General features: G+C 41.4%; 1 protein-coding gene and 1 pseudogene across 3 annotated transcripts in view; both read left to right on the top strand.

Annotated features, from left to right (window-relative positions):
- Prkx (protein kinase, X-linked) overlaps positions 1-21,826 on the top strand; it is a 35,264-nt gene extending 13,438 nt beyond the window's left edge. Inside the window, exons 3-9 of one of the 3 annotated variants that reach the window (NM_016979.2) lie at positions 497-760; positions 9,563-9,682; positions 11,456-11,551; positions 17,392-17,449; positions 18,148-18,225; positions 18,544-18,692; positions 18,907-21,826. In NM_016979.2, coding sequence (NP_058675.1) covers positions 497-760; positions 9,563-9,682; positions 11,456-11,551; positions 17,392-17,449; positions 18,148-18,225; positions 18,544-18,669 — 742 coding nt within the window. In that variant the 3' untranslated portion in view covers positions 18,670-18,692; positions 18,907-21,826. The remainder of the gene's footprint in view (positions 1-496; positions 761-9,562; positions 9,683-11,455; positions 11,552-17,391; positions 17,450-18,147; positions 18,226-18,543; positions 18,693-18,906) is intronic. The other 2 variants (XM_006527909.4, XM_006527910.4) reach the window with 2 other exon arrangements.
- Gm8722 (predicted gene 8722) lies at positions 24,542-25,575 on the top strand (annotated as a pseudogene).

Here is a 26,500-nt window from a genome sequence, read left to right as displayed (position 1 = left end):
ACTCACTGAGACCCTACCTAGGTGACTTCAAGCTGTGTTAGAGCTGACAGCACATCTTCCCCCTGCTAGGGACTGGCGCCACCCTCCATGGAGATGATCGTCATACTTCAATCAACTAATCAGCTGAATAAAGACATCCCCCCATAGACATGCCCACAGGCTAGGATGATATGGGAAATTCTTCACTGAGTACCTTCCCAAGTGACTCTGGGTCATAAAGGTGATGGTTAAAGCTAACCAGGACACATTCACATGTTTGCATCTGTTTATGTGTTTATCTTGATATCTGTATTTATATTTTGATATTTGCATATATGCACCTGTTAGTGTCTGTGTATACCAGTATATTAATGGGAACATCTACCTCTGTATATCTGGAGTCTGTACACATATCTTGTCATCAGTGTCTGTCAATCACCAACATACATCCATCCATGAGTATCCACTTCTGAGCACCCAACTTATTACCCATCGTGCACTCTGTTGTGTCTCGCAGGCTTTGGACAGGCCATGACAACCGCTTCCTATACATGTTGATGGAGTTCGTGCCTGGTGGTGAGCTCTTCACCTACCTGCGTAATCGTGGCCGATTCTCCTCAGTTGCTTCAGTCTTCTACGCCACAGAGATTGTGTGTGCCATAGAATATCTACACTCAAAGGAAATCGTATACAGGGACCTGAAGCCTGAAAACATCCTTCTAGACAGGGAAGGACATATTAAACTGACAGACTTCGGCTTCGCCAAGAAACTGGTGGATAGGTGAGTGGGAACAGCCATTGGCTCATCAGAGGTTAATTAAAAAATAAAGGTTTGATTTAAATGGGTGGACAGAAAGGGGCAGAAGATGTATGGTGGGCTCTGGTGTGATGCACTTCTCCCTCCATCTATTTAGATGGGTCTCCCATTTTTCCCCCATTGGTATAGTAATAAAACCATCTTTAAAAAGCAGATTAAGGAAGAACAGGGATAAAGGTGCCAACAGGAGCATGTGTAGAGGACAGCTGTTTACATTGTAGCCACATATAGGAAGAGCAAGCAGGAAGTAGAGCAGGGTTATTGTCTTAGTTAGGGTTTTACTGATATGAACAGATACCATGAACAAGGCAAGTCTTATAAGGACAACATTTAATTGGGGCTGGCTTACTGGTTCAGAGGTTCAGTCCATTATCATCAGGGCAGGAGCATGGCAGCATACATGCAGGCATGGTGCAGGAGGAACTGAAAAGTTCTACATGTTTGGCTGAAGGCTTCTGGAAGACTGGCTTTAGGACATCTAGGATGAGAGTCTCAAAGCCCAATACCAGAGTGGCACACCTACTCCAGTAGTGCCCCTCCCTGGGCCAAGCATATACAAACCATCACATTCTACTCCCTGGCCCCCATAGGCTTGTTCAAACATGAGTCATCCACGGGGGCCATGCCTAAACATAGCATATTAAAAAAATACATTTAGTCCAACTTCCAAGTCCCCACAGTCTATAGCAGTCTCAATAATGCTAAAAGTCCAAAGTTCAAAGTCTCATCTGAGATTCACCCAATCAATTAACTGTAATCCCCAAATCAAGGCAGGAAACCAGCTGGGCAAACTCAAACTCTGAATTCCCATGTCTGATGTCAAAGGAGTCTTCAGATCTCCAGCTCCTTTTTCATCATTGTTGACTGTAACAAATTTCTTTGCCTGGGCTGGTTCCACTCCCTTTTAGCAACTTTCCTCAACATGTATCCCATGACCCTGGCATCTTTAACATCTTGGGGTCTCCAAGTCAACTTCAGCTTCACAGCTTCTTGTTCCAGTGTCTGGGATCTACACATGATCTTCTGGGCTCCTCCAAAGGACTTGCATTGCCACAGGTCCTTCATTCCCGCTGCAACAGGAACTTCATGGACACCAAGTCGGGTTCACACAATGACTTCTTTACTTGTGGCTTTTTCCTTTACAGCTCTCTTCCCCAGCAGCTTCTTCTTAGGGCAAGGGCTAAACTACAACTCCTATTACAATAGCTTCTCTTACTCCTACTTCTACTCACAGCAAGGGCTAAACTATATTCAAACCGACTCACCTCCTTCTAGCTCCACCCCACCTCATCCAATCAGAATTCACACACGCTCTAGGCATGAGCTCAGATCGTTCACAGATAGGCTGACAGGTCCTGATCACAAGGGATAGTCTAGCCTGGCAGGCAGCCCACGCATGCAGCCTCACTGCACATGCTCGGGCAAGGCAGTAAACAACTTGGCCCATGCAGCCACATCTGCTTCCCGCGTCGCATCACTTCTTCAACTCTGCCCTCTATAGCACTATAGTCTCTGGTTGACTCCACTCCACTGCTGCTGCCATTCTTGGTACTGACATCTTAAATATGCTGGCATCTTCCACAGCAACTAGGCTTCACCAATAGCCTCTCATAGGCTCTCTTCATGGTGCCAGGCCTCAACTTTGCATGGCCCCCTCAGTCCCAGGCCATCAACTATAACTGAGACTGCACCTTCACCAATGGCTCCCCATGGCCTCTCACAGTGCTAAGCCTCAGCTGCTCTCCATGGCCCCTTCATACCTTCAAAACCAGTACCACTTGGGTGATTCTTATGCATTATCAAGTCCAGCTGCAACATGACATACAACCTCGGCTATCTCTGGAACACAGCTTCTTTGTGCTTTCAGAAAATACTTCTCAGAAGATTTCACTTCAATGATGCTGGTCTTAATCACTGCTAATATCTTAGCTCCAGCTAACCAGCAACAATTGTTCCTGTAGTCCCTTTTATTCTTGACTCTGAAGCTAGAGCCACATGGTTGAAACTGCCAAATTCTGCAGCTTGCTAGTGCCGGAACATTCTGCCCACTTATTCTATTAGCAGCTTTCTATTTTCCAACTCCCTCAAGGCTTGGCTGTCCTTGAACTTGCACTGTAGATTGACCTTGAACTCAGAGATCTGCATGGCTCTGTCTCCTGAATGCCCCTCCAGATTGTGAGCAGAAGAGAAAATTGTTCTGCCATCAAGATGGTTGAATATGTTCCAGAAAATTCCAATATTGTATGTGTGAATGTTTTCATAATTGCATATAGATAGATATATAGATTACTTATATCATCATATAATTTATATATCTATATAATCCTACCATTCCTGTACTTAAGCTTTTCTTCACCTAGAACTTGCTCTGTACCAGGCTGGCCTTGAACTTAGAACTGCTTGACTTTTTCTCCTGGGATTAAAAGTATGTACCAGCATGCCTGGGCCTAAGCTTTTCATAGCCACTGTTTCTCAAGATCCAGATCAAAAGCCTGTGTCTTCTAGCCTCAAGATCTGGATCACAAGTGTACCCTTCATTTCTAGATTGTAGTTTATTCCAGATTAAAAGTCCACACTATTCCTTGTTTAACTGCAAACACAAGCAGTAGGTTTAGCTAGGTGGGTTCTTGCAGTGAGATTACCACTCCCTGAATGTCTTTATCTCCTTGAACACCGGATTCAGCTCCATTTCACTTCCTGGAGTCCCTTTATAACTTGGACCATACATTTTATATTTTTCCTTTCTCAGCTTGTTTCTCTTGTTCAAAACACCCTTCCTGAGACTTAATCAGAGAACAAAGTTTCTGTTGGGCTTTTTGAGACTTCCTTTGTCAATGCAATTAATATAAATCTCTTTACGTTAACCTCAGGTAGACGCTTCAGGCAAGGGCAAAAAGCAGCCCCATTCTTCACCAAAATATCACAAGTCTCTCAGCCACATATTAAAATTGTTCTCCTCTGAAATCTCTATAACCAGGCTTCCACAGTTCAAATCACTCACAGCAATAACATCTTCCATATTCCTACCAGGATGGCCCATTGAGCCCCACATAAAGCATTCCAGTGCTTTCCAAATACAAAGTCCCCAAATCCACATTCTTCCAAACGAAGGCATGGTCAGACCTATCACAGTAATATGCCAGTCCCTGATACCAACTTCTGTCTTATTACTGCTATAAACAGACCAAGGCAACTCTTTTAAAAACATTTATTGGGGCTGGCTTACACGATCAGAGGTTCAGTACATTATCAAGGTGGAAGCATGACAGCATCTAGGCAGGCATGGTGCAGGCAGAGCTGAAAGTTCTACCTCTTCATCTGAAGGCTGCTAGAAGACTGGCTTTCGGACATCCAGGATGAGGGTCTCAAAGCCTATGTCCACAGTGACACACCTACTCAAACAAGGGCACAAATACTCCAGCATTTCCACTCCCTGGGCCAAGCACATATAGACCATCACATTTAAAAAAAAAAACCTTGAGCCCCACTGCTACTGACATACTTTCTCCTGTGAGGCTCCACTTTACCTAAAGCTTATCCAGAACTTTCCCAAACAGAGCTGCCTGCTGGACCAAGTGTTAAAATACCTGAGCCTGTGGGGGACAGCCCACACCTAGTGTACAGCTATGGGAGTGGAGAGGCCCCTCCAGATTGTGAGCAGAAGAGAAAATTGTTCTGCCATCAAGATGGTTGAATATGTTCCAGAAAATTCCAATATTGTGTGTGTGAATGTTTTCATAATTGCATATAGATAGATATATAGATTACTTATATCATCATATAATTTATATATCTATATACATTTATATATAACTATATTATATATATTTGTATATTTTACACACAGTAATATGCTCAGGGATACTATAGCTGGATCACATGGCAGTTCAATTTTTTTAGTGTTGTATTTTTCCCCATAAGATACATTTATTTTATGTCTCTATGGTGTGCCTATATGCATGTCATACCCACAGAGGCCATAAGAGGGCATCAGATACCCTAGACCTGGAGTTACAGGTGAATGTGTGCAGTCTTATGGGTACTAGGTGTTGAACCCAGGTTCTCTGCAAGGGCAGCCAGCAATCTTAAAGCTAACATGCCTCTCCAGCCTCTGTCTTAGAGTTTTCTATTTATAGAACTCAGTCCTTAGGGTCCTTTGCCCAGGGCTCCTTCCCCTATTCATAGCTATGGAAGTTCTTTACTGATAATGAAGAAGATGGTGTCATGTTCCTGTTAACCCATAGCCGGGGTAGGGGGGGAAAGGCTCAATATTGAGGGAATCAGATACTTTCCAGCCTCAAAGGGTGTCCATGCTGTGTACAGATTCTCTATGATCCCAGTATTGCTGTGGTGTGCTAAGTACCCTTAACCAGCCAGCCAGCCATTGGTGCATTTTGTAAAAAAAAAAAAAAAAAAAAAAAAAAAAAAAGAATGTGTGCAGAAAGGTTCAAAGCTATAGGAACAAGCCAGAACTAGAAAATTCCACAGCCTGAGGCATGCAGGCCTCCAGCCTGGGGCAGACACAAAAAGACTCAGCTTTCAGTGGGGTAAGCAGAGCTGCCTCCGGTAGAGTTACCTGTGACCTCATCAGCTCATTAGCTCTATCTGCCCTGATCTTGTTCTGAGACAAGGCTACAAGGATCAAAATCTGAGTTATTGGGCCCAGGGGCAAATGGAATGTTGGGAGCCTGTGATGGACTGACTTCTAGTTGATTTCCATTACGGAGAGAAGAGAGGAGGCAGAGGGTGTATGTGCAGCCCAGGCTGTCATAGCACTCACTAGGGAGCCAAGGATGACCTTGAACTGATCCCTCCTATCTGGACCTCTGGCGTGCTAGTATGACAAGTAAGCATCTCCACATCTTGTTTATGCTGGGGTTGGGATCTGGGCTCAGTGCCTACAAGGCAAGCACTCTGCCCATTGAGCTACAAGCATTCTGTTCCTGGTCCTACCCTATAGTTCTATCCCTTCTGAGTTGGATCAGTTCTTTACAGGTTCTTGACTCGAATCCCCTTCTATCTGTTCCCTGTGCTGTACTGCTCAGAAGCTCTTGAGTTTTGGGCCCTCATCTCTGTCAGTTCCTTCCTGAGCCCTAGAATCCTTATTAGGAAGTCTTCCTGATATGTCCGTCTGTGGGTATCAGGGTTGGAGCAAAATGGATGGAACTGAGCAATGGATAAATTCAAGGAAACATGTAGGCTTGAAATTGTCTTAATAGAATCAGTTATTTCTTCTTTCTCTTCTAATTCATATCTTTGCCCCTTTTCTTTTTAATTGCACAGTCTTGCCATACAGCCCAGGCACCCCCAAATGTCATTATCCCTTTGCCTGAGTCTTCTGCATAGTTAGATTGCCAGTGGGAGCCCCAGACTGAGCATAGAATTTTCCTTTTAAAAACATTACTTTATTATTTTATGTGTGTGACTCTTGTCTGCATGTCTATTATGTCTGTAAGTCTATGTAACACATGCATTCCTGGTGCCCCCAGAGGTCACAAGAGGCCATCAGGTCCTCCTGAAACTGGAGTTAGAGGTGATTTTATCACCACTATGTGGATGCTTAGAATCAAACTCAGGTTCCCACAAGAACAAGTGCTCTTATTCACTGAGCCATCTCTTGATCCCACTTTAAAAAATAATTACATTTATTTATCTTGGATGGGGGAGAGTACAGTTCAGAGGTCAACTTTCAGAAGTCAGTGTTCTGTTACCATGAGGGTCCCAGGAATTGAACTCGGGTTGTCAAGCTTGACACAATTGTTTGACCTGCTGAGAATCTCTGCTTCAAGCATGCTTAGGCCTCTCTCAACTTTACCATGGTCCTAGCTTCAGGACATTTTGATCATATGTAAACATCTCTCCTCATTTGTGCCTCATGACCCTGTGGTATGCCTCTCTGGATCTTCCTAGCCTACATACTTTACACACACAGCATCATTACAATATTTTTTTTTTATTTTTTGTTCCAGCTTATGTAATGGCATTGTCTATCTATGAGGTACCACTGTCAAACTTACTGTCCTTTTCATGGCTGAATAATATTCCTTTTTATAGTTGGACCACATGGTGTTTATTAACCTTGTATAACTTAATTTACTTTTTATTTGAATCTTTCTTTTGAAGAAAGAAACAATCATTTTTTCCTATTTTATCTTTCTTTAAAAGAAACAAATCAACTTTTCATTTTGTATACTCTGCAGCTTGCAGCTGCTTGCCACACCAATTGGCTCTTTTAAATATAAATTAAAGCAGGACAAGGTAGCACTTGCCTTTGATACCAGATAGCATTCAATGGGCAGAAGAAGGTAGATCTCTGTACGTTTGAGGCTAGCCTGGTCTATAAGACAGCCAAGGCTACACAGAGAAACCCTGTCTCAAAAAAAAAAAAAAAAATAGAGCTTTTTGTTCTTTCAAATGGGTTCTTTCTTTAAAATTATTCTTTTCTCCTGTGAGGACACAGTAGAAAGCCTGAAGCTATAGTTTTGTGGTAGAGCAGTTTACCAAGGATAGAGCTTCATGGTAAACCAGTTAGGTAATGTATAAGGCCCTGGGTTCCATCCCCAGGACTGTAGGATCTGCTGGTGGAAGAGTAGGATGTAGTCTCCATCCCAGCAGGGAGAGATGGGGAGAATTTTTTTTAAAAAGAAACAAACAAAAATCCTAGATTTGTCCAAACATCCTACTGTCCTTCATCTTTCTTGTCTGTGGGTGGCACCAAAAGCTAAACTCAACCTCCAATCCTGCCAACTGTCCTAATTTCTTTTGACAAAAATGTTTCTTGATGAGGGATTGGAGAGAGAAATTATCAACATTCTGGAAATTTTTCTCTTCAGAAAGGAGCTTGTTGCCACACAAGCAGGAAGTGCTGGCACAGCAGAGTTGATGAGGAGAGGAGAGGGGTCATATTATTTTTTATTTCTTTGATTTTTGACACAAGCCCCTGATCCCACCACTTGGGAGGCAGAGGCAGGTGGATCTCTGTGAGTTTGAGGCCAGTTTGAGATCTATAGAGCAAGTTGCAGGACAGCATAAGTACATAGAGAGACCTTGTCTCAAAATACACAAAAACTCTGAAGTCCTGATCCTCGTGCCTCTACCTCCATGCTATGCTGGAAATTGAACCCAGAGTCTAAACACCAGCCATGCTGGTACCAACGATGCTGTACCAACTGAGTTATATCCCTAGCCCCTATCACTAATGTTAAAAATTATTAATACTGCATATTGATTTACCCACCCATGATGGTTTGTATATTCTTGGACCAGGGAGTGGCACCTTTTGAAGGTGTGACCTTGTTGGAATTGGTGTGACCTGGTTGGAGTAGGTTTGTCACTGTGGGTGTGGGCATAAGATCCTCACCCTAGGAAAGAGAGGCCCATTAGTCTTGCAAACTTTATATGCCTCAGTACAGGGGAACGACAGGGCCAAGAAGTGCGAGTGGGTGGGTAGAGGAGTGGGGGGGGGTATGGAGGACTTTTGGGATAGCATTGGAAATGTAAATGAAGAAAATACCTAATAAAAGTAAATAAATAAATAAAATAAAAGCAAAAAAAAAAAAGCCTCACCCTAGTTGCCTGGAAGTCAGTCTTCCACTAGCAGCCTTTGAATGAAGACATAGAACTCTCAGCTCCTCCTGCACCATGCCTGCCTAGATGCTGCCATGTTCCCACCTTGATGGTAATGAACTGAACCTCTGAATCTGTAAGCCAGACCCAATTAAGTGTTGTTTTTTATAAGACTTGCCTTGGTCATGGTGTCTGTTGAGTTTTGTTTACTTTTTAAGTGTTTTTATTTTAAGTTGTGTATCTCTGTGTGTATGTGTATGCCAGTGCAGTACTAGCTGAGGACAAGAAATGATCATGGGATCATCTATTAACTAAATTAAATTGAAGTTAATGCTTGTAAGTAAAGAACATTCAGCAAGGAACTTGCCATTACAGGGTCAGTTTATGTGATAAATATAGATGGAGCAACTAGAGGTGATGGTCTATGCATATAATCCAAGGAGTGGGCAAGTTTGAGGCCAGCCAGGCCTAAAAACAAGGAAAAGAGTATAGAATCAGGAGTGTTGTTGTATATATGCTGAGTGTTTGGACACATGGTACAAGTGTAGGAGTCACAGCATGAACAAAAGCATTTTGCACTCTGTTCTTTCCTACCTCTCACCCGCCCCAGACAGGATTTTTCTGTGTTCCCCTGGCTGTCCTGGAACTCACTCTGTAGACCAGGCTGACCTCAAACTCAGAGATCCACCTGTCTCTGCCTCCTGAGTGCTGGGATTGAAGGCGTGTATCACCACCACTCAGCTTCTTCTACCTCTTCTGTAGATCTATCTTATACTTGTACAATAATCTACCAGCTAAGCCATGTTCATGTACCTAGGCACATGTAACAGGTTCATGTACCTAGGCCCATAGGCCAATCTGATGTGGGAAGTCCTCCACTGAGACCCTTCCCAGGAAATTCTGGATTGTGTCCGCTGACAGTTAAAGCTCACAGCACAGCTTCGTGTGCCTGGGGAATGGGTCTACCCATGGTGACTATGACTTGTGCCTCTTTCAAATCATGGAATCTTATACTTGTCACATCATTGATGCTTAGAAAGTTTTAGATTTAGGAGCATTTTGTTTTAGTTAGAAGTGTTCAACCTATAAGGCCATATGTTAATTTTTTGCACAGTGGCCACACTTGTAGTGTGATCTTTATCGCTGTATCTTTTAGCACCTTCCAAGTTTCATGGATTCATGCTTTTGTTACCCCCACAGGACATGGACTCTCTGTGGGACACCAGAATATCTCGCCCCAGAAGTCATTCAGAGCAAAGGTCATGGAAGGGCTGTGGACTGGTGGGCACTGGGCATTCTTATATTCGAGATGCTGTCTGGGTGAGTGACCCTCCTGACAGACATGGCTGCATACACGGCCTATGAAGAACCTTAGCATCCCCTTTTTCCTAAGTCTGCAGATACATGGCATATGGATGCACTCACATAATGTACTGTCAAGATTGAAGGGTGATTGGGTGTTTAGTTTACTTAAACAAGACTTTAACGTTTCATAGACATCCATAGTTACTTATGTATAACATCCATCTTCTTTATGTGATGGACACCCAAGGCTAATCAGTACCCAAGGTGAACAAATGACACTAATCAGAAACAGCTTTGTAAGTAGTGATGGAAGAGCAGATGAGGAAGGCAAGCTCAGTTGTTTTATTCACCCTAATTTCCCTCTCTTGGCAATGCACAAGATACAGGAGTGTGGGCTCTGTCTCTGTCTCCCAGTTGATGGGAAGGTTGGTTGTTCCTGATGGTCACTGGTAGCTGTGGAGGCAAGTATACACCTGATAAAAATTGTGTAAACATTGAAAGCAAGATTCCCAAGATCTAGGTGTAGCCGAGGGAATTGTAGGCCAATACCATGGGAGAGTTATTCCTCTGGGGAGGTGACAGTTTTCCCAGTCCCAGGGGCTTTTCTCTGGTACTGAGATAAAGGAAAATTCATCCTTTGGTAGATCAACCCAGGTAGGAAAAAAGCTTGAAGGAGGATTTTACTAAAATAGTGTGAGATCTGTCAAGAGAAAGAAAGCATCTCCTTACCCACCCACCAGTCATCTATCTACCCACTCATCTATCCACATGTCTATTCACCTACCTAAGGCATTAATCCACCCACCCATCCATCCATCTATCCACTCTTTCAGCTCCTGGAGGTGCCAGGTGTGCTTGGCTTTTGTAGCCCCATCACCCCCATCTCTGCAGGGCTTCTGTGAGTCTGCATCTCTTTTTTTGTCTGTCATGAGGTCACTGTCATTGCATTTAAGGTCATCTGCAGCCAGGGTGTGCTCATGTCAAGATCTGTCACTCATTCTCTAGGCAGAGACCCTATATGCAAATGATGTCACAGTCATGTGTTCTGAAAAATGTACACATATTGTATGTGTTTGTAATCCATGAAGCTTATTTTCTTAAAAATTTACAAATATAAAACCACATTTATTTATATACACATAATTTATAATATAGAACATAATTTATTATATATATATATAAAATCTATGGAGTCTACCACATTTATTTATATACACATAATTTATAATATAGAACATAATTTATTATATATATATATAAAATCTATGGAGTCTAGTATATACCTGATAAAATTGTATAATCATACACACACACACACACACACATATATATATATATATGTGCATACATATACACACAAGAGAATGATTTAGAATCAACAAAAAATGATTTTTTCACATTGAAGTGATTGTGAAGAGCCTGGGGTCCCAGTGTCTTTGAAGAGGGCATCTCCAGCAATCTAACTTCTTCCCACTAAACCTGGCTTCTTGAAGGTTTATAATGATCACTTCCACCCCCTGCTGGGAAGGAAGCTATCAACTGAAGCTCTTTGGGAGCCCTCAGGACCCTCCATGCTGTCTCTCTCCTCCTGTGGCTATACCATCTCCTAAGATCATCTGTTTCCCATCTGTCTTCAGATGGTCATGTTAACAGTTATCAAGCAGTGGATCCATTTGACAAAAAAAAAAAAATGTTTGCATCCATTAAGAAAAAATAATAGTTAACACAAAATAGATATAATTCTGTATTTAACTCTCTACTAAATATCCATGCTTCTCTCTGTGACAGGTTTCCCCCATTTTTCGATGACAACCCGTTTGGGATTTACCAGAAAATCCTTGCATGCAAAATAGATTTCCCCAGACAATTGGATTTCACCTCTAAGTAAGTGCACTCCCGGCCCGGTTTCCTGCCCTGCCCCCATGTCTACTTTCAAAGTTGTGTGAAATCACACTGCAAGCATACACTCCTGGCAAACTGGATCAGTACAATTCTGTCAGTCATTTGTTTCCACCAGGAAAGAAAAACGTTTCAGTTATTCTCATTTTACTGAAATTTAATATTCAAAAGACCTGCTACATATCTCATTTCTTTTGAGATGGACAGTGTTGAAATTAACGCAGATTTGGGACAAGTTGTGTAAGCGATCAGTTTGTCCATCCATCCATCCTTCCCTCTATCCAACTATCTGGTTTTTTTTTCATTTATTAGTTATTAACTAACTTATTGAAACAGGGTCTCAATTTATAGCCCTAGCTAGCCTGGCTAGTCTTGAACTCATAGATATCTGACCCCTGAGTGCTGAGATAAAAGGTATGCACCACCATACACAGCTTCTTTATTAACTTTTTAACTTGTCTAAATTTTTAACTTTTCTTTGAACTGTTAAGAAGGGCTTAGAGGAAAAGTTAGTTTATGGGAAGTATGACCTTGAAGGAGACAATGGACCCTAGGCTCTTCTTCATGATCATTTCCATGTGTAAATATAGTATTTTTTATTAATTTTTTGAGATACTTCCACACATATGGTGTGTTTTAATGGCATTGGTTTATTTACTGAGCTAGGAGAATCTTTGTGAATGAATCTCTGTGCCACCACAAAAGTTAACTTTAATTCATTTTTTTCTTTTTACTGAAATTGTACATATCATAAAGAATTCCTTTTTATTAATCATTTTGTTTACATTTCAAATGTTATCCCCCTTCCTGGTCTCCCCTCCACGAATCTCTCACCCCCTCCCCCTCCTCTTTGCCTCTAATAAGGTGCTCCCCCTACCCACTCCTGCCTCAACCCTCTAGCATCCCCCTTCTCTGGGTCATTGAGCCTCCACAGAACCAAGGGCTGCCCCTCCCACTGCTGCCAGATGAGGCAATCCTCTGCTACATATGTAGTGGGAGCCATGGACCAACCCATGTATACTCTTTGGTTGGTAGTTTAGTCCCTGGGAGCTCTGTGTGGTCCAGTTAGTTGATGTTGATCTTCCTGTAGGGTTGCAATCCCCTTCACCTTTTCAGCCTTTCCCCTAACTCTTCCATTGGGGACCCCGGGCTCAATCCAATGGTTGGCTATGAGTATCTCCATCTCTTGTAGTCAGGCTCTGGCAGAACCTCTCAGAGGATGGCCATACCAGGCTCCTGTCTGCAAGCACATCTTGGCATCAGCAATAGTGTCAGGGTTTGGTGTCTGCAGATGAAATGGATCACATGGTGGGACAGTCTCCAGATGGCCTTTCCTTCAGCCTCTGCTCCATTTTTTGTTGCTGTATTTCCTTTAGACAGGGAGAATTCTGGGTAAAAATTTTTAGATAGGTGGATAGCCCCATCCCTCCAAAGGAGGCCATGCCTATCTACTGGAGGTAGTCTCTTCAGGTTCTGTTTCCCTGCTGTTGTGTATTTCAGCTAATGCCATCCCTATTGGGTCCTGAGAGCCTGTTTCATCCCTGGTGTCTTGGACGTTTGAGTGGTTCCCCAAGTTCCCCACCTACCACTGCTATTTCTGTCTATTCATTCTCCTTGGCCCTCTGGAGTTCTCTCCTGTCTCTTCTCATACCTGGTCCTGTTCTCCTTTCTTTTTCCTCCCTTTCCTCCCTCCCACCCAGGTCTTTCCTTCCCTTTGCCTCCTGTGATTATTTTGTTCCCCCTTCTATGTGGGAGTGAAGCATCCACAAGTTGGCCTTCCTTCTTGTTAAGGTTCTATGGTTTATTATTTATATGGGGGTATTCTGAGCTTTTGGGCTAATATCCACTTATCAGTGAGTACATACCATGAATATCCTTTTGGGTCTGGGTTACCTCACTCAGGAGTTTATTTGCCTACAAAACTCATGAAGTTATCATTCTGTAGAGCTCAGTAGTATTCCATTGTGTAAATGTACCACATTTTCTGTATCCATTCTTCAGTTGAGAGACATCTAGGTTATTTACAGCTTCTGGCTATTATAAATAAGGCTGCTATGAACATAGTGGAGCATGTATCCTTGTTATATGTTGGAGCATCTTTTGAGTATATGCCCAAGAGTGGTATAGCTGGCTCTTCAGGTAGATCTATTTCAAATTTTCTGAGGAACCACAGATTGATTTCCAGAGTGGTTGTACCAGTTTGCAATCCCACCAACAATGGAGAAGTGTTCCTCTTTCTCCACATCCTTGCCAGCATCTGCTGTCACCTGAGTATCTCAGCCATTCTGACTGGTGTGAGATGGAATCTCAGGGTTGTTTTGATTTGCATTTCCATGATGACTAAGGATGTTGAACATTTCTCTAGGTGCTTCTCAGCCATTCGGTATTCCTCTGTTGAAAATTCTCTCTTTATCTCTGTGCCCCATTTTTAAATTGGGTTATTTGGTTCTCTGGAGTCTTTCTTTCTTGAGTTCTTTGTATATATTGGATATTAGCCCTCTATTGGATGTAGGGTTGGTAAAAATCTTTTCCAAATTACCAGGTTGCTGTTTTATTCTGTTGTCCTTTGCCTTACAGAAGTTTTTCAGTTTTCAAAATGAGATCCCATTTTGTCAATTGTTGATCTTAGAGCCTGAGCCAGTGGTATTCTGTTCAGGAAAATTTTCCCTGTGCCAATGTATTCAAAGTTCTTTCCCACTTTCTCTTGTATTAGATTGAACATATCTGGTTTTATATGCAAGTCCTTGATCCATTTGGACTGGAACTTTGCACAAGGAGATAAAAACGGATCATTTTGCATTCTTCTACATGCAGACCACCAGTTGAACCAGCACCATTTGTTGAAAATGCTGTTTTTTTCACTGGGTGGTTTTAGCTCCTTTGTCAAAGATCAAGTAACCATAAGTGTGTGGGTTCATTTCTGGGTCTTCAATTCTATTCCATTGATCTTCCTGCCTGACTCTGTACCAGTACCATGTAGTTTTTATCACTATTGCTCTGTAGTACAGCTTGAGGTCAGGGATGATGAGTCCCCTAGAAGTTCTTTTATTGTTGAGAATTGTTTTCGCTATCCTGAATTTTTGGTTATTCCAGAGGAAGTTGAGAATTGATTGCTCTTTCTATCTCTGTGAAGAATTGAGTTGGAATTTTTATGGGGATTGCATTGAATCCATAGATTGCTTTTGGTAAGATGGCCATTTTTACTATATTAATTCTACCCATCCATGAGCATGGGAGATTTTTCCATCTCCTGAGGTCGTCTTCGATTTCTTTCTTCAGAGACTTGAAGTTCTTGTCTTATAGGTCTTTTACTTGCCCAGTTAGAGTTAAGTCAACATATTTTATATTATTTGTGACTATTGTGAAGGGTGTTTTCTTGATTTCTTTCTTAGCCCATTTACCCTTAGTGTAGAGGAAGGCCACTGATCTGTTTAACTTAATTTTATATCCAGCTACTTTACTGAAGTAGTTTATCAAGTGTAAGAGTTCTCTGCTAGAATTTTTGGGGTTGCTTATGTATACTATCATATTGCCTGCAAATAGGGATATTTTGACTTCTTCCTTTCCAATTTGTATCGCTTTGACCTAATTTTGTTGTTTAATTGCTAGCTAGAACTTCAAGTACTATATTGCATAAATAGAGAGAGAGTGAGCAGCCTTGGCTTGACCCTGATTTTACTGAGATTGCTTCAAGTTTCTCTCCATTTAGTTTGATATTGGCTACTGGTTTGCTCTATATTGCTTTTAATGTGTTTAGGTATGTACCTTGAATTCCTGATCTTTCCAAGACTTTTAGCATGAAGGGGAGTTGTATTTTATTGGAGGCTTTTTTCAGCATTTAATGAGATGATCATGTGGTTATTTTTTCATTTGAGTTTGTTTATATAGTGGATTATGTTAATGGATTTGCATATATTGAACATCCCTGCATCCCTGGGATGAAGCCTGCTTGATTGTGGTGAATGATGGTTTTGATGTGTTCTTTGCAAGAATTTTATTGAGTATTTTTGTAACAATATTCATAAGCAAAATTGGTCTGAAGTTCTCTTTCTTTGTTGGGTCTTTGTGTTGCATAAATATCAGTGTAACTGTGGCTTCATAGAACGAATTGCGTAGAGTACCTTCTCTTTCTATTTTGTGGAATCGTTTGAGAAATATTGGTATTTGGTCTTCTTTGAAGGTCTGATAGAATTCTGCACTAAAACTATCTGGCCCAGGGCTGTTTTTTTTTTTGGGGGGGGGTGGGACTTTTAACGACTGCTTCTATTTCCTTAGGGGTTTGGGGACTGTTTAGACAGTTTATCTGGTCCTGATTTAACTTTCGTTCCTAAATCTGTCTAGAAAATCATTCATTTCATCTAGATTTTCCAGTAGGCTTTTGTAGTAGGAACTGAAGATTTTCTAAATTTTTTCAGTTTCTGTTGTTATGTCTCCCTTTTCATTTCTGATGTAAGATGTTTAGAGGTCAACACACTGCTTCACAAACAATTACTCAGTATTCATGTTGACCATGCATTTCATGAAGATTATGGCAAAAATAGTGAAAAAGAAAAAACACAGAGCATATTTATATATTTAAAAAACATATAAATACCTTCAACTTTCTTTGATTTGAATGTGGTCAGATTTGAGCATTTTCTAACCAGAATGAGCTTTGGTTTCCAATTGTTTCTTTAGTTAGTTAGGCAGCAGGATCCCACATAGCCCAGAACTTCTGATCCCTTTTCCTCAGCCTTCTGAAGGCAGGGTGACAAACAGACTTGTGCCCCCAGTGATGCAACAGATGAGATCCAGGGCTAGGTGAAGACTGTACTCACTGAGTATAAGAACTCAGAAAGCACTCTGCTCACTGAGCTAAGAACATCCTTTTCACCGAGCTACAGTCCCTGCTGGATATTATCATAGGTTCTATGGATTGCAGGGTGTTTGGGTATATGAGTGCTCAGACATGTGCGCGCTCACACACACATACACACACACAGCCATAACCCATGGCATTCTGTCTCTACCCTGCTTTAACTTCTCTAAGTCTTTGATTTAATCCACCTTACCATCCTTTGCATTCTCTTGTCTTTTGTCGACAATAGAGACACAGGAGAATAACAGATATTTGGGAACTCATTCCATAGGTGTGTGCAGCCTGCAAACTCAGTTTCCCTGTACAGAACTGTGTAAATGAACACAGGTGTGGTCTTCAAAACAGCCTCCTCAGTTAGTTACACAGGAAGGAACAATACTGGAATGGATAAATGCTAAAGGGTTGCAGGCGAAACACTGGCTTATAGCTCAGTGGGTGGAGTGCACATAACTCAGTGGAGAGAGTGCTTGAGGCAGAGTGGGCTGAGTACTTGTAGCTCAGTGGGTAGAGTGCCTGTGGCTCAGTATCTAGAATGCATATAGCTTAGTGGGCAGAGTGCTTGTAACTCAGTGGGGAGAATGTTTATACCTCAGTTGGTAGAGAGTTTGTAACTCACTGTGTAGACTGTCTATAGCTCACATGGCATAGTACTTAACTCAGTGGGTAGAGTGCTGGTGGCCGAGTTGGCACTAACATGCCCCAAGGGCTGGGCTCCATTTCTTACCATGTAAATGGAAAGCCAGTCTGCATCCGTGGCATATAGGAGATTGAGGCTGGAAGACAGGGGTTTAAGGTCATTGTTAGGGGTTGGAGCCCAGAGTGCAAGCTGCCTACCTGCTTGCTCTCACAAATCCTGGTAAGTCTTTTTCCCACAATAGAGATACCATGTGGTGGTGTGGGTGGAATGAGCACCTCAGTTGATTCTGGCATTTTCTGGATCCAAGTGGAGTCTTCTCTGCTAACACAGGGACCTCATCAAGAAGCTGCTGGTGGTGGACAGGACCCGACGCCTAGGCAACATGAAGGTGAGTCATGCTAGAGCATTCCAGTTTGCACACTGACGGTGATGTCATCCACTAAGAGGATCCCAGACCATGCTCAATGTTAAATTAGTTTTTGGCTTGTTTGTTTGTTGCTGGTTTGTTTTTATTAATTCTGTGTATGTACTACTCAGGTTTATTACCTGCCACAGTGGACTCAGGTCCCCTGCAGCTGCAGTTACAGGAGATTGTCTACTTCCATATAGATGCTGTGAATCTAACCTGGGTCCTCTGAAAGAGCAGCCATCTCTCTGGCCCCTATTTGCTGTTTTCCTGTAGCCCAGACTACAATCAAAATCACTATGTTGTAGCTAAGGATAACCTTGAACTTGTGACCCACTCAACCTCCCACCTCCCAGGACTGGGATGACATGCATATGCCTCCACTCATGGTTGACTTATTCTTTATTTTTGAGTATTTATTTATTTATAAGACAGGGTCTCAGTATATACTTCTGAGTGTCCTAGAAATCTCTTTTGTAGACTAGGCTGGCATCAAAGTTATCATCTGCCTCCTTCTCCAGAGTGCTAGAATTAAAGGCATGTGCCACCAAACCTGGCCACTTAATTTATTTTTAAATTGCTTTATTGGAGATTTTAGAAATGATACACATGCACACGCACATACACACACACTTTTTTTTTCAAATGCTTTTTACTGAGTGTTTATGTTTCCTCTCAAGAATGGGGCAGAAGACATCAAGCGGCACCGGTGGTTCCGAGGTGTGGAGTGGGAATCTGTGCCACAAAGAAAACTGAAGGTGGGAGTATTATACACCCTTGAATTAAATGAACAGCTTCATATATGGTCCTAACCACCCAGTGAGCTCCCACTACTGTGTCTCAGTCTTCCAAATTAATTTACTAGAGGTTTATTGTCATTTATTTTGCGCTTGATGTATGTGTATTGTTTCTGTGTTCATGCGCACCATGTGACTTCAGTACTGGAGTACCTTCAGCCTCTCATAAAATTTGTATTCCAAGTGACAGGCATTACATGTCCCCACTGGGCTACCCAGTGTCACCTCATTCACTTATTTTATTTCTTTGTTGCTTTGTTTATTTTGAATGACTCTCAGCCACCCATTGTGCCCAAGTTATCGGGTGATGGTGACATCTCCAACTTTGAGACTTATCCAGAGAGTGAATTGGACAAGACACCTTCTGTATCTGACAAAGACCTGGAAACATTCAAAAATTTCTGAGGATGAGAACTCATGTCTGAAAGGTAAAACTTTTTTTTTTTCTGAATTTCTAAGTAGGGTGTCATGTAGCCAAAGATAGCTTTTAATTTACCATGTAGTTGAGAAAATATACATTCAGTGCAACTGAGAATGATGAATTAACCAGTCTGCAGGGTTTCTTACTATGTATGATTGTCAGGTAACTCAGTAGTAAATGTTGATAATCTCTGAACCCTCCCCCTTCCTTTTCTTTGCCAGATGTATGTGAAGACATCGATACCACACCATACCACACCACAGCACAACATACCACACCAATGGCCAGAACCTTTTTTGTCGTACGTTTCCATTTCCTACTATGAAACTAGAAGGTTTGGTGTGTGTATTCCAGTTCCTGAAAGATCAATACAATCATCACCCTTGGAACCCAGCCTCATTTCAACAACTGGAAACCTGCCCAATGAGAATTCGCAAAACCTGTTAAATTGTAGGTTTTCTCCTTCTTCATGAGTCTTGTGTTTGTGCTGTGAATTTTGTTTCTTTTTTTGTTTGTTTGTCTTTCTACTGAACTTTTTAAGTTTGAATTTGACCCATTTGGTTTTATGGCTGTCAGTGTATATGTGCACAGAAATTGTGCAAACTGGAAATTTTGGCACTTTGTGCTTGTGACATGTTCATTTTTTAAAGCTTTCTGAAAAATCTTTCACCCTACAGGCAAAAAAAAAAAGGGTGAGATATATGCTTTTTAAAAATGCCTTTCTATGCATTTTGCAATCATTTGTGTACATTGTTTATTTAGTTACTGTTTGTTTATTTAGTTCCTTTCTGGTCACTTTAAACTTGGAAGTCAGGAAGCCACATGCCCTGCAGACCCTTATTCAGATATAGCACAAATGTGTGGCTTTCCTCCAATCTTCCAGTTTAGATGTTTTCAGTAAAATATCCCTTCCTAAAGTTAAGCCAGAACTCTGCATACAGCATGGCACCTGGGTGCAAAGATTGCCTTTTTATGATAATACAAATGTACCCACATCCCCACAAGGGAACTTTAAGGATCCACCCCTTAAGCCCCTCCCTCCTCTGTTGTAAATGGCATTTTCTTCTCACCATCTTAACTTTGTTCTCCCAGCCATGTCCGTCCGTGAAAACTCAGGTTCCAGGCCGGGAACTTCTATGAAAGTTTGTACAGAGCTGTATTTTTGGTGAGCTTTCTCAGTGCTTTCCAATATGCAAACTAACTGGGTTATGTACCTCAAACAAACAAACACATACAGGAGATAGAATGCAGGATTATAATCAAGTCCTGTCAGTAGATGTTTGCTATTAAGTAGGAAATAACATGAAATTAGCATAGGAAATATTGCCTTAATTCTAAACACACATGGGGAGATCACACATGCGCACATGCACCCTCTGTGTGCTCCTAAAGCACCTTGCAATCTGACTCCAATCCTAAAAATCAAATAAAAAACCCTTAATCAGGCTGTAAATCAAATGACACTATGCGATGTCACTACAGTGACATCAGACATCATATAGGAATCATAATTTTCTATTTTAAGATTTTTAATTCTGTGTGTACATGTGACTGCAGTACACACAGCCAACAAGTGCACCAGAGACCCTACAGCTGGACTTATAGGCAGTTCTATGCCGCCCTGCGGATGCTGAGAACCAACCCAACCTCGATCCTCTGCAGTCCATGTAGTTAACATGCAAGAAGGGGTGGTAAGGCAAAAGCAGCCATGAAAAAGGGTGAGGGAAATATGTCCTGTTCTTAACTCTGAGTCCAGGGAGAGTTGTGCACCCAACACCTTCTCATGAAACAATGGAATAGTTAATAAATTTCAAATTTCTCTGGTGGTAGCTTGATTCGAACCAAAGTATAAAAGATAATCACTAGCAAATAAAAATTTAAAAACAAATTTCTGGGCTGGAGAGATGGCTCAGCGGTTAAGAGCAGTGACTGCTCTTCCGGAGGTCCTGAGTTCAAATCCCAGCATCAACCTGGTGGCTCACAACTATCTGTAATGGGATCCGATGCCCTTTTCTGATGTGTCTAAAGACAGCTACAATGTACTTACATATAATAAATAAATAAATCTTAAAAAGCAAAAAAAAAAAAAAGGAAATCCCCTCTTTTAAAAAAAAAAAAAACAAATCTCTATGCTCTTCAACTAAGACTGACTTTAATGTTTAGTACAGATAAAGTACTACGTGCTGTGGATTGGTGCTTGTCTCACTAAACTAGCTGTTACATGTTACACTGTAGAATGTGATTTGATGGCTTAATACTGTTCACAGGACCCTCTGGCTGTGCAAATATCCCAACATTGGACCAAAACATACCAATCACCACTGTGTTGCTAGGTGAACCCTAGTGAAAATTTAGCATTGTGTGGGTCTTGATGTTGAGGTGAAAATCACAGAAAGGGTCTCACTTCTGACTGTAGATTTGAAATATGTTGATTTCCTGGGATTTGTTTGTTTGTTTTTGTTATTGTTTTGGATGAAGCTCCGTAGGAAGCATTTGATGAACATTCAACACCTGTCATTCTTATTTGTCAGAACACTGTAAACCACCTGAAACTTATAATGCAAAGTCAAGGTTTATGTGTGAGTTGGTGCCCCCATTAGGTTGTGTTTGTTCCCATCAGTTTAGGGGGAGGATCTGCTTCCCAACTGTTAAATGTTACTATCAAATCTGCCTTTGAGTCTCACACCCTTGCATCTGGCCTCACAGTTATTTGGGAGAGGGAGGTTGCTCCAGTTGGTTATGTAATAGACATCATGACATCATTATCTGTGTGACTTAGAGAAAGTGAGCACCCCAGCGCTCCTGGTCCTCACATGTCAGACTAAAACCCCTTGTCACCTCCGTTCTTCTCAGAGTGTGGGGCTCATCACTTGACCTGCTATAACACAGGTCCCACGTGCACTGTTCAGGTGCACCCCCCCCCCTGCTGCCGAGCAACCGTCAGCTTGCCTGAAATTATGCAGAATGAAAAAGCCTGTTTCTTTTTCCTTTTTTATCCTGATGCATATTAAAAAAAATCACTGTGATTTGTGTGTATATCTCTCTATATATTTGCCCCAGGAAAACTTTCTGCTGTCTAATTTATAAAATACTATTACTGAGTCCAGGTTTGTTTAATAAAAGTTTGTATGTTTTAAGAAATCTGTTTCAGGTCGTTTCTTGACTTTTCCTGTAACACAGGGTAACACCATAAAACACAAGTCATTGACCATGGTTAATGACCTCAGTGATCCAGTCACCAACAGTAGTTGGTGCCCATTTCTCAGAGGCAGAACTAGTGAAGCTGAAATGAAGTTGGGTTAATCAAGGAAATTGGTCTGCACCCCTGTAACAGGTTGATGATTGTTTTGAGGAATATTAGTACCCAGGATAGTGGAAGTATTACAAACTTCAGACGTCATTAACTTGGGGGATGGGGGTAGGGTGGTGCATAACCTAAGTCACAAGAGTGTGCTATGTGGGATTTCTTTTCTGGTCCTTATACGTTTCTGTGCATCTCTTTATTTTTCTTTTACTTTTTTTAATGAATAATATCTTTATTTACATTACAAATGTTATCCTCTTTCCCAGTTCCCCTCCCCAGAAGCCCCCTATCCCATCCCTCTACCCCCTGCTTCTATGAGGGTGTTCCCTCACCCACCCACCAACTCCTACCTCCCTGCCCTCGATTCACCTACACTGGGGTATCGAGCCTTCACAGGACCAAGGGCCTCTACTCCCACTGATACCTAACAAGGCCATCCTCTACTACATATGCGGCTGGAGCCATGGGTCCCTCCATGTGTACTCCTTGGTTGGTGGTTTAGTCCCTGGGAGCTTTGGGGGATCTGGGTGGTTGATATTGTTGTTCTTCCTATGGGGTTGCAAACCCCTTCAGCTCCTTCAGTCCTTTCTCTAACTCCTCCATTGGGGACCCTGTGCTCAGTCCAGTGGTTGGCTGTGAGCATCGCCTCTGTATTTATCAGGCTCTGGCAGGGCCTCTCAAGAGATAGCTATATAAGGCTCCTGTCAGCATGCACTTCTTGGAATCCACAATAGTTTCTGCATTTGGTGACTGTATATGGGATAGATCCCCAGGTGGGGCAGTCTCTGGATGACCTTTCCTTCAGTCTCTGCTTCATACTTTATCTCCATATTTGCTCCTGTGAGTAGTTTGTTACTTCATCTAAGAAGGACCAAAGCACCCACACTTCGGTCTTCCTTCTTGAGCATCATGTGGTCTGTGAATTGTATCTTGGGTATTCCGAGCTTTTGGGCTAATGTCCACTTATCAGTGAGTACATACCATGGGTGTTCTTTTGTATCTTGGTTACCTCACTCAGGATATTTTCTAGTTCCATCCAGTTGCCTAAGAATTTCATGAAATTATTGTTCTTAATAGCTGAGTGGTACTCCATTGTATAAATGTACCACATTTTCTGTATCTATTCCTCTGTTGAAGGACATCTGGGTTCTTTCCAACTTCTAGCTATTATAAATAAGGCTGTTATGAACATAGTGGAGCATGTGACCTTGTTATGTGTTGGAGAATCTTTGGGGTATGTGCTCAGGAATGGTTCTCTTAGTTTTAATCTATTGGTTTCTGCCCTGACTTTGATCATTTCCTGCTATCGCTCCTCCTGTGTGTGTTTGCTTCTTTTTTCTAAAGTCGTCAGATATACTTTTAATATGTTAGTATGAGAACTCTCCAATTTGTTTATGGAGGCATTTGGTGCTATAAACTTTCCTCTTAACCCTGCTTTTAGAGTGTCCCATAAGTTTGGATATGTTGTGCCCTCATTTTCATTGAATTCTAGAAAGTTATTCATTCCTTTCTTTTCTCTGACCCCAGTGATCATTGTTGTTGTTCAGTTTTGATGAGGAGTATGTGGACTTTCTGTTGTTTCTGTTGTTGTTGTTGTTGTTGTTGTTGTTGTTGTTGTTGTTGTTGAAGTTCAGATTTAATCCATGGTGATCTGATAGGATGGGATTATTTCAATCTTCTTGTATCTGTTGAGACTTGGTTTGTGACAGACTATATGGTCAGTTTCGGAGAAGGTTCCGTGAGGTGCTGAGAAGGTATATTCTTTTGTATTTGGGTGATAGATATATGTTAAGTCCATTTAAATCATAACCTCTGTTAGTTTTGTTATTTCTCTGTTTAGTTTCTGTCTCAATGACCTGTCAATTGGTAAGAGTGGAATGGTGAAGTCTCCCACTATTAGCGTGTGGGATTCATGTGTGATTAATCTTTAGTAATGCATCTTTTACGAATGTGGGTGCCTTTGCATTTGAGGCATAGTTGTTCAGAACTGAGATGCCTTCTTGGTTGATTTTCCTTTAGTGAGTATGAAGTATTCTTCCTGGTCATTTCTGATTGCTTTTGGTTGAAAGTCTGTTTTATTAGATATTAAAATGGCTAGTCCATCTTGTTTCTTAGGTGCATTTGCTTGAAAAACCTTTTTTTCAGCCTTTATTAATATCTATCTTTTTGCTGAGATGTTTCTTGTGTACAGCAGAATGATGGATTCTATTTACACATCCATTCAGCTAGCCTGCGTCTTTTAACTGGGGAATTGAATCTATGGATGTTAAGAGATATTAATGATCAATGATTGTTATAACTTTCTGTTATTTTGATGGTGGTAGTGGTGGTAGTATGTGTGTGTGTTTCTCTTCTATTTTAATGGTGTGGATCTATTTATTTATTTATTTATTTATTCATTGTATTTTCTTTAGTGTAGTTAGCCTCATTGGGTTTGACTTTTCCTTCTAGTATCCTCTGAAGGGTTGGGATAGTGGAAAGGTAGTTTGAATTTGGCTTTGTCATAGAATATCTTAGTTTCTTCATCTATGTTGACTGAAAGTTTTGCTGGGGCAGTGAGCCCCGTCTGCCAGACCTTCAAGGTTCCACCATGTTCTCGAAGGTGAGTATTGTCAGGCTGTCGGCCTGTGCCACGCAGCCGCAATGGATCCAAGTTTGAAACATGGCAACTCTGAAAGATATTACCAGGAGACTGAAGTCCATCAAAAATATCCAGAAAATTACCAAGTCTATGAAGATGGTGGCAGCTATAAAGTACACCCGGGCTGAGCGGGAGCTGAAGCCTACTCAAGCGTATGGAACAGGGACCTGAGGACAATAAGAAGCACCTCATTATTGGTGTGTCCTCAGATAGAGGGCTTTGTGGTGCTATTCATTCCTCAGTGGCTAAACAGATGAAGAATGAAGTGGCTGCCCTCACAGCAGCTGGGAAAAAAGTTATGATTGTTTGAGTTGGTGAAAAAATCAAGGTCATACTTTATAGGACTCATTCTGATCAGTTTTTGGTGTCATTCAAAGATGTGCGACAGAAGCCCCCTACTTTTGGAGATGCACCAGTCATTGCCCTTGAGTTTTTAAATTCTGGATATGAATTTGATAACGACTCTATCATTTTTAATCAGTTCAAGCTTGTTATCTCCTACAAGACAGAAGAGAAACCCATCTTCTCTCTCAATACCATTGCGACTGCTGAGACCATGAGCATTTATGATGACATTGATGCTGATGTGCTGCAGAATTACCAGGAATACAATCTGGCCAACCTCATCTACTACTCCCTGAAGGAGTCCACCACCAGTGAGCAGAGTGCCAGGATGACTGCCATGGACAACACCAGCAAGAATGCTTCTGATATGATTGACAAATTGACGTTGACTTTCAACCACACCCGCCAGGATGTCATCACAAAGGAGTTGGTTGAAATCATCATCATCATGCTGCTCTGAATTAATGAAAATCAAGTTGTATCCTCAGACAAGAGGTAAAGAAGAAGAATGTGCAGGCTGATTTTAACTGATTGCTATCTTTGTCAGAAGAAACTTGGTCCACTGAGTTACAAAGATAGCAGGATGTTTGTTGAGAAATTGGGTGTAAGTATAATATATCCATCTTTATATTTTACTTGGCCTTTTTCCCTTGCAGCTTTTAATATTCTTTCTTCTATATATTTAGTGTTATGATTATTATGTGACAGGAGGACTTTCTTTTCTGGTCCAATCTGTTTGGTGTTCTTTAGGCTTCTTATACATTTATATCCATCTCTTTCTTTAGGTTAGGGATAATTTCTTCTATGATTTTGTTGAAGATGTTTCTGGACCTTTGAGCTGGCAATCTTCTCCTTCTTCTATTTCTATTATTCTTAGGTTTGGCTTGTTCATAGTGTCCCAAGTTTCCTGGATGTTTCGTGTCATGAACTTTTTAGATTTTGCATTTTCTTTGACATAAATATTGATATCTACTACTACTACTGACTCATCTCTTGTATTCTGTTGATGAGGCTTGTATCTTTAGTTCTTGTTCTCTTTCCTAGGTTTTCCATCTCCAGGATTTCCTCAGTTTGTGTTTTCTTTATTGCTTCTATTTCTCTTTTAAAGTCTTGTACAGTTTTATTCATATCCTTCACCTGTTTGGTCGGATTTTCCTGTCTTTCTTTATATTTATTTGCTTCCTTGTTTAATGCTTCTAACTGTTTGAATGTACTTTTCTGTAGTTGTTTGTTTGTTTGCTTTTCAAGACAGGGTTTCTCTGTGCAGTCCTGGCTGTCTTGGAACTCTGTAGACCAGGCTGGCCTCGAACTCAGAAATCTGCCTGCCACCACCTCCCAAGTGCTGGGATTAAAGGTGTGCACCACCACTGCCCGGCTTCTGTATTTCTTTATGGGATTTATTCATGTCCTCTTTAAAGGCCTCTATCTTTATAAGACTGGATTTAAGATCCTCTTCTTGTGTTTCAGTTTCCTTAGGGTATACAGGGTTTGTTGTGGCAGCACAGCTGAGCTCTGGTGGTGCCAT

The sequence above is a fragment of the Mus musculus genome, chromosome X (assembly GCF_000001635.26).
Source record: "Mus musculus strain C57BL/6J chromosome X, GRCm38.p6 C57BL/6J".
Classification (NCBI taxonomy): domain Eukaryota; kingdom Metazoa; phylum Chordata; class Mammalia; order Rodentia; family Muridae; genus Mus; species Mus musculus.
This window is presented reverse-complemented; position numbering and strand designations above follow the sequence as displayed.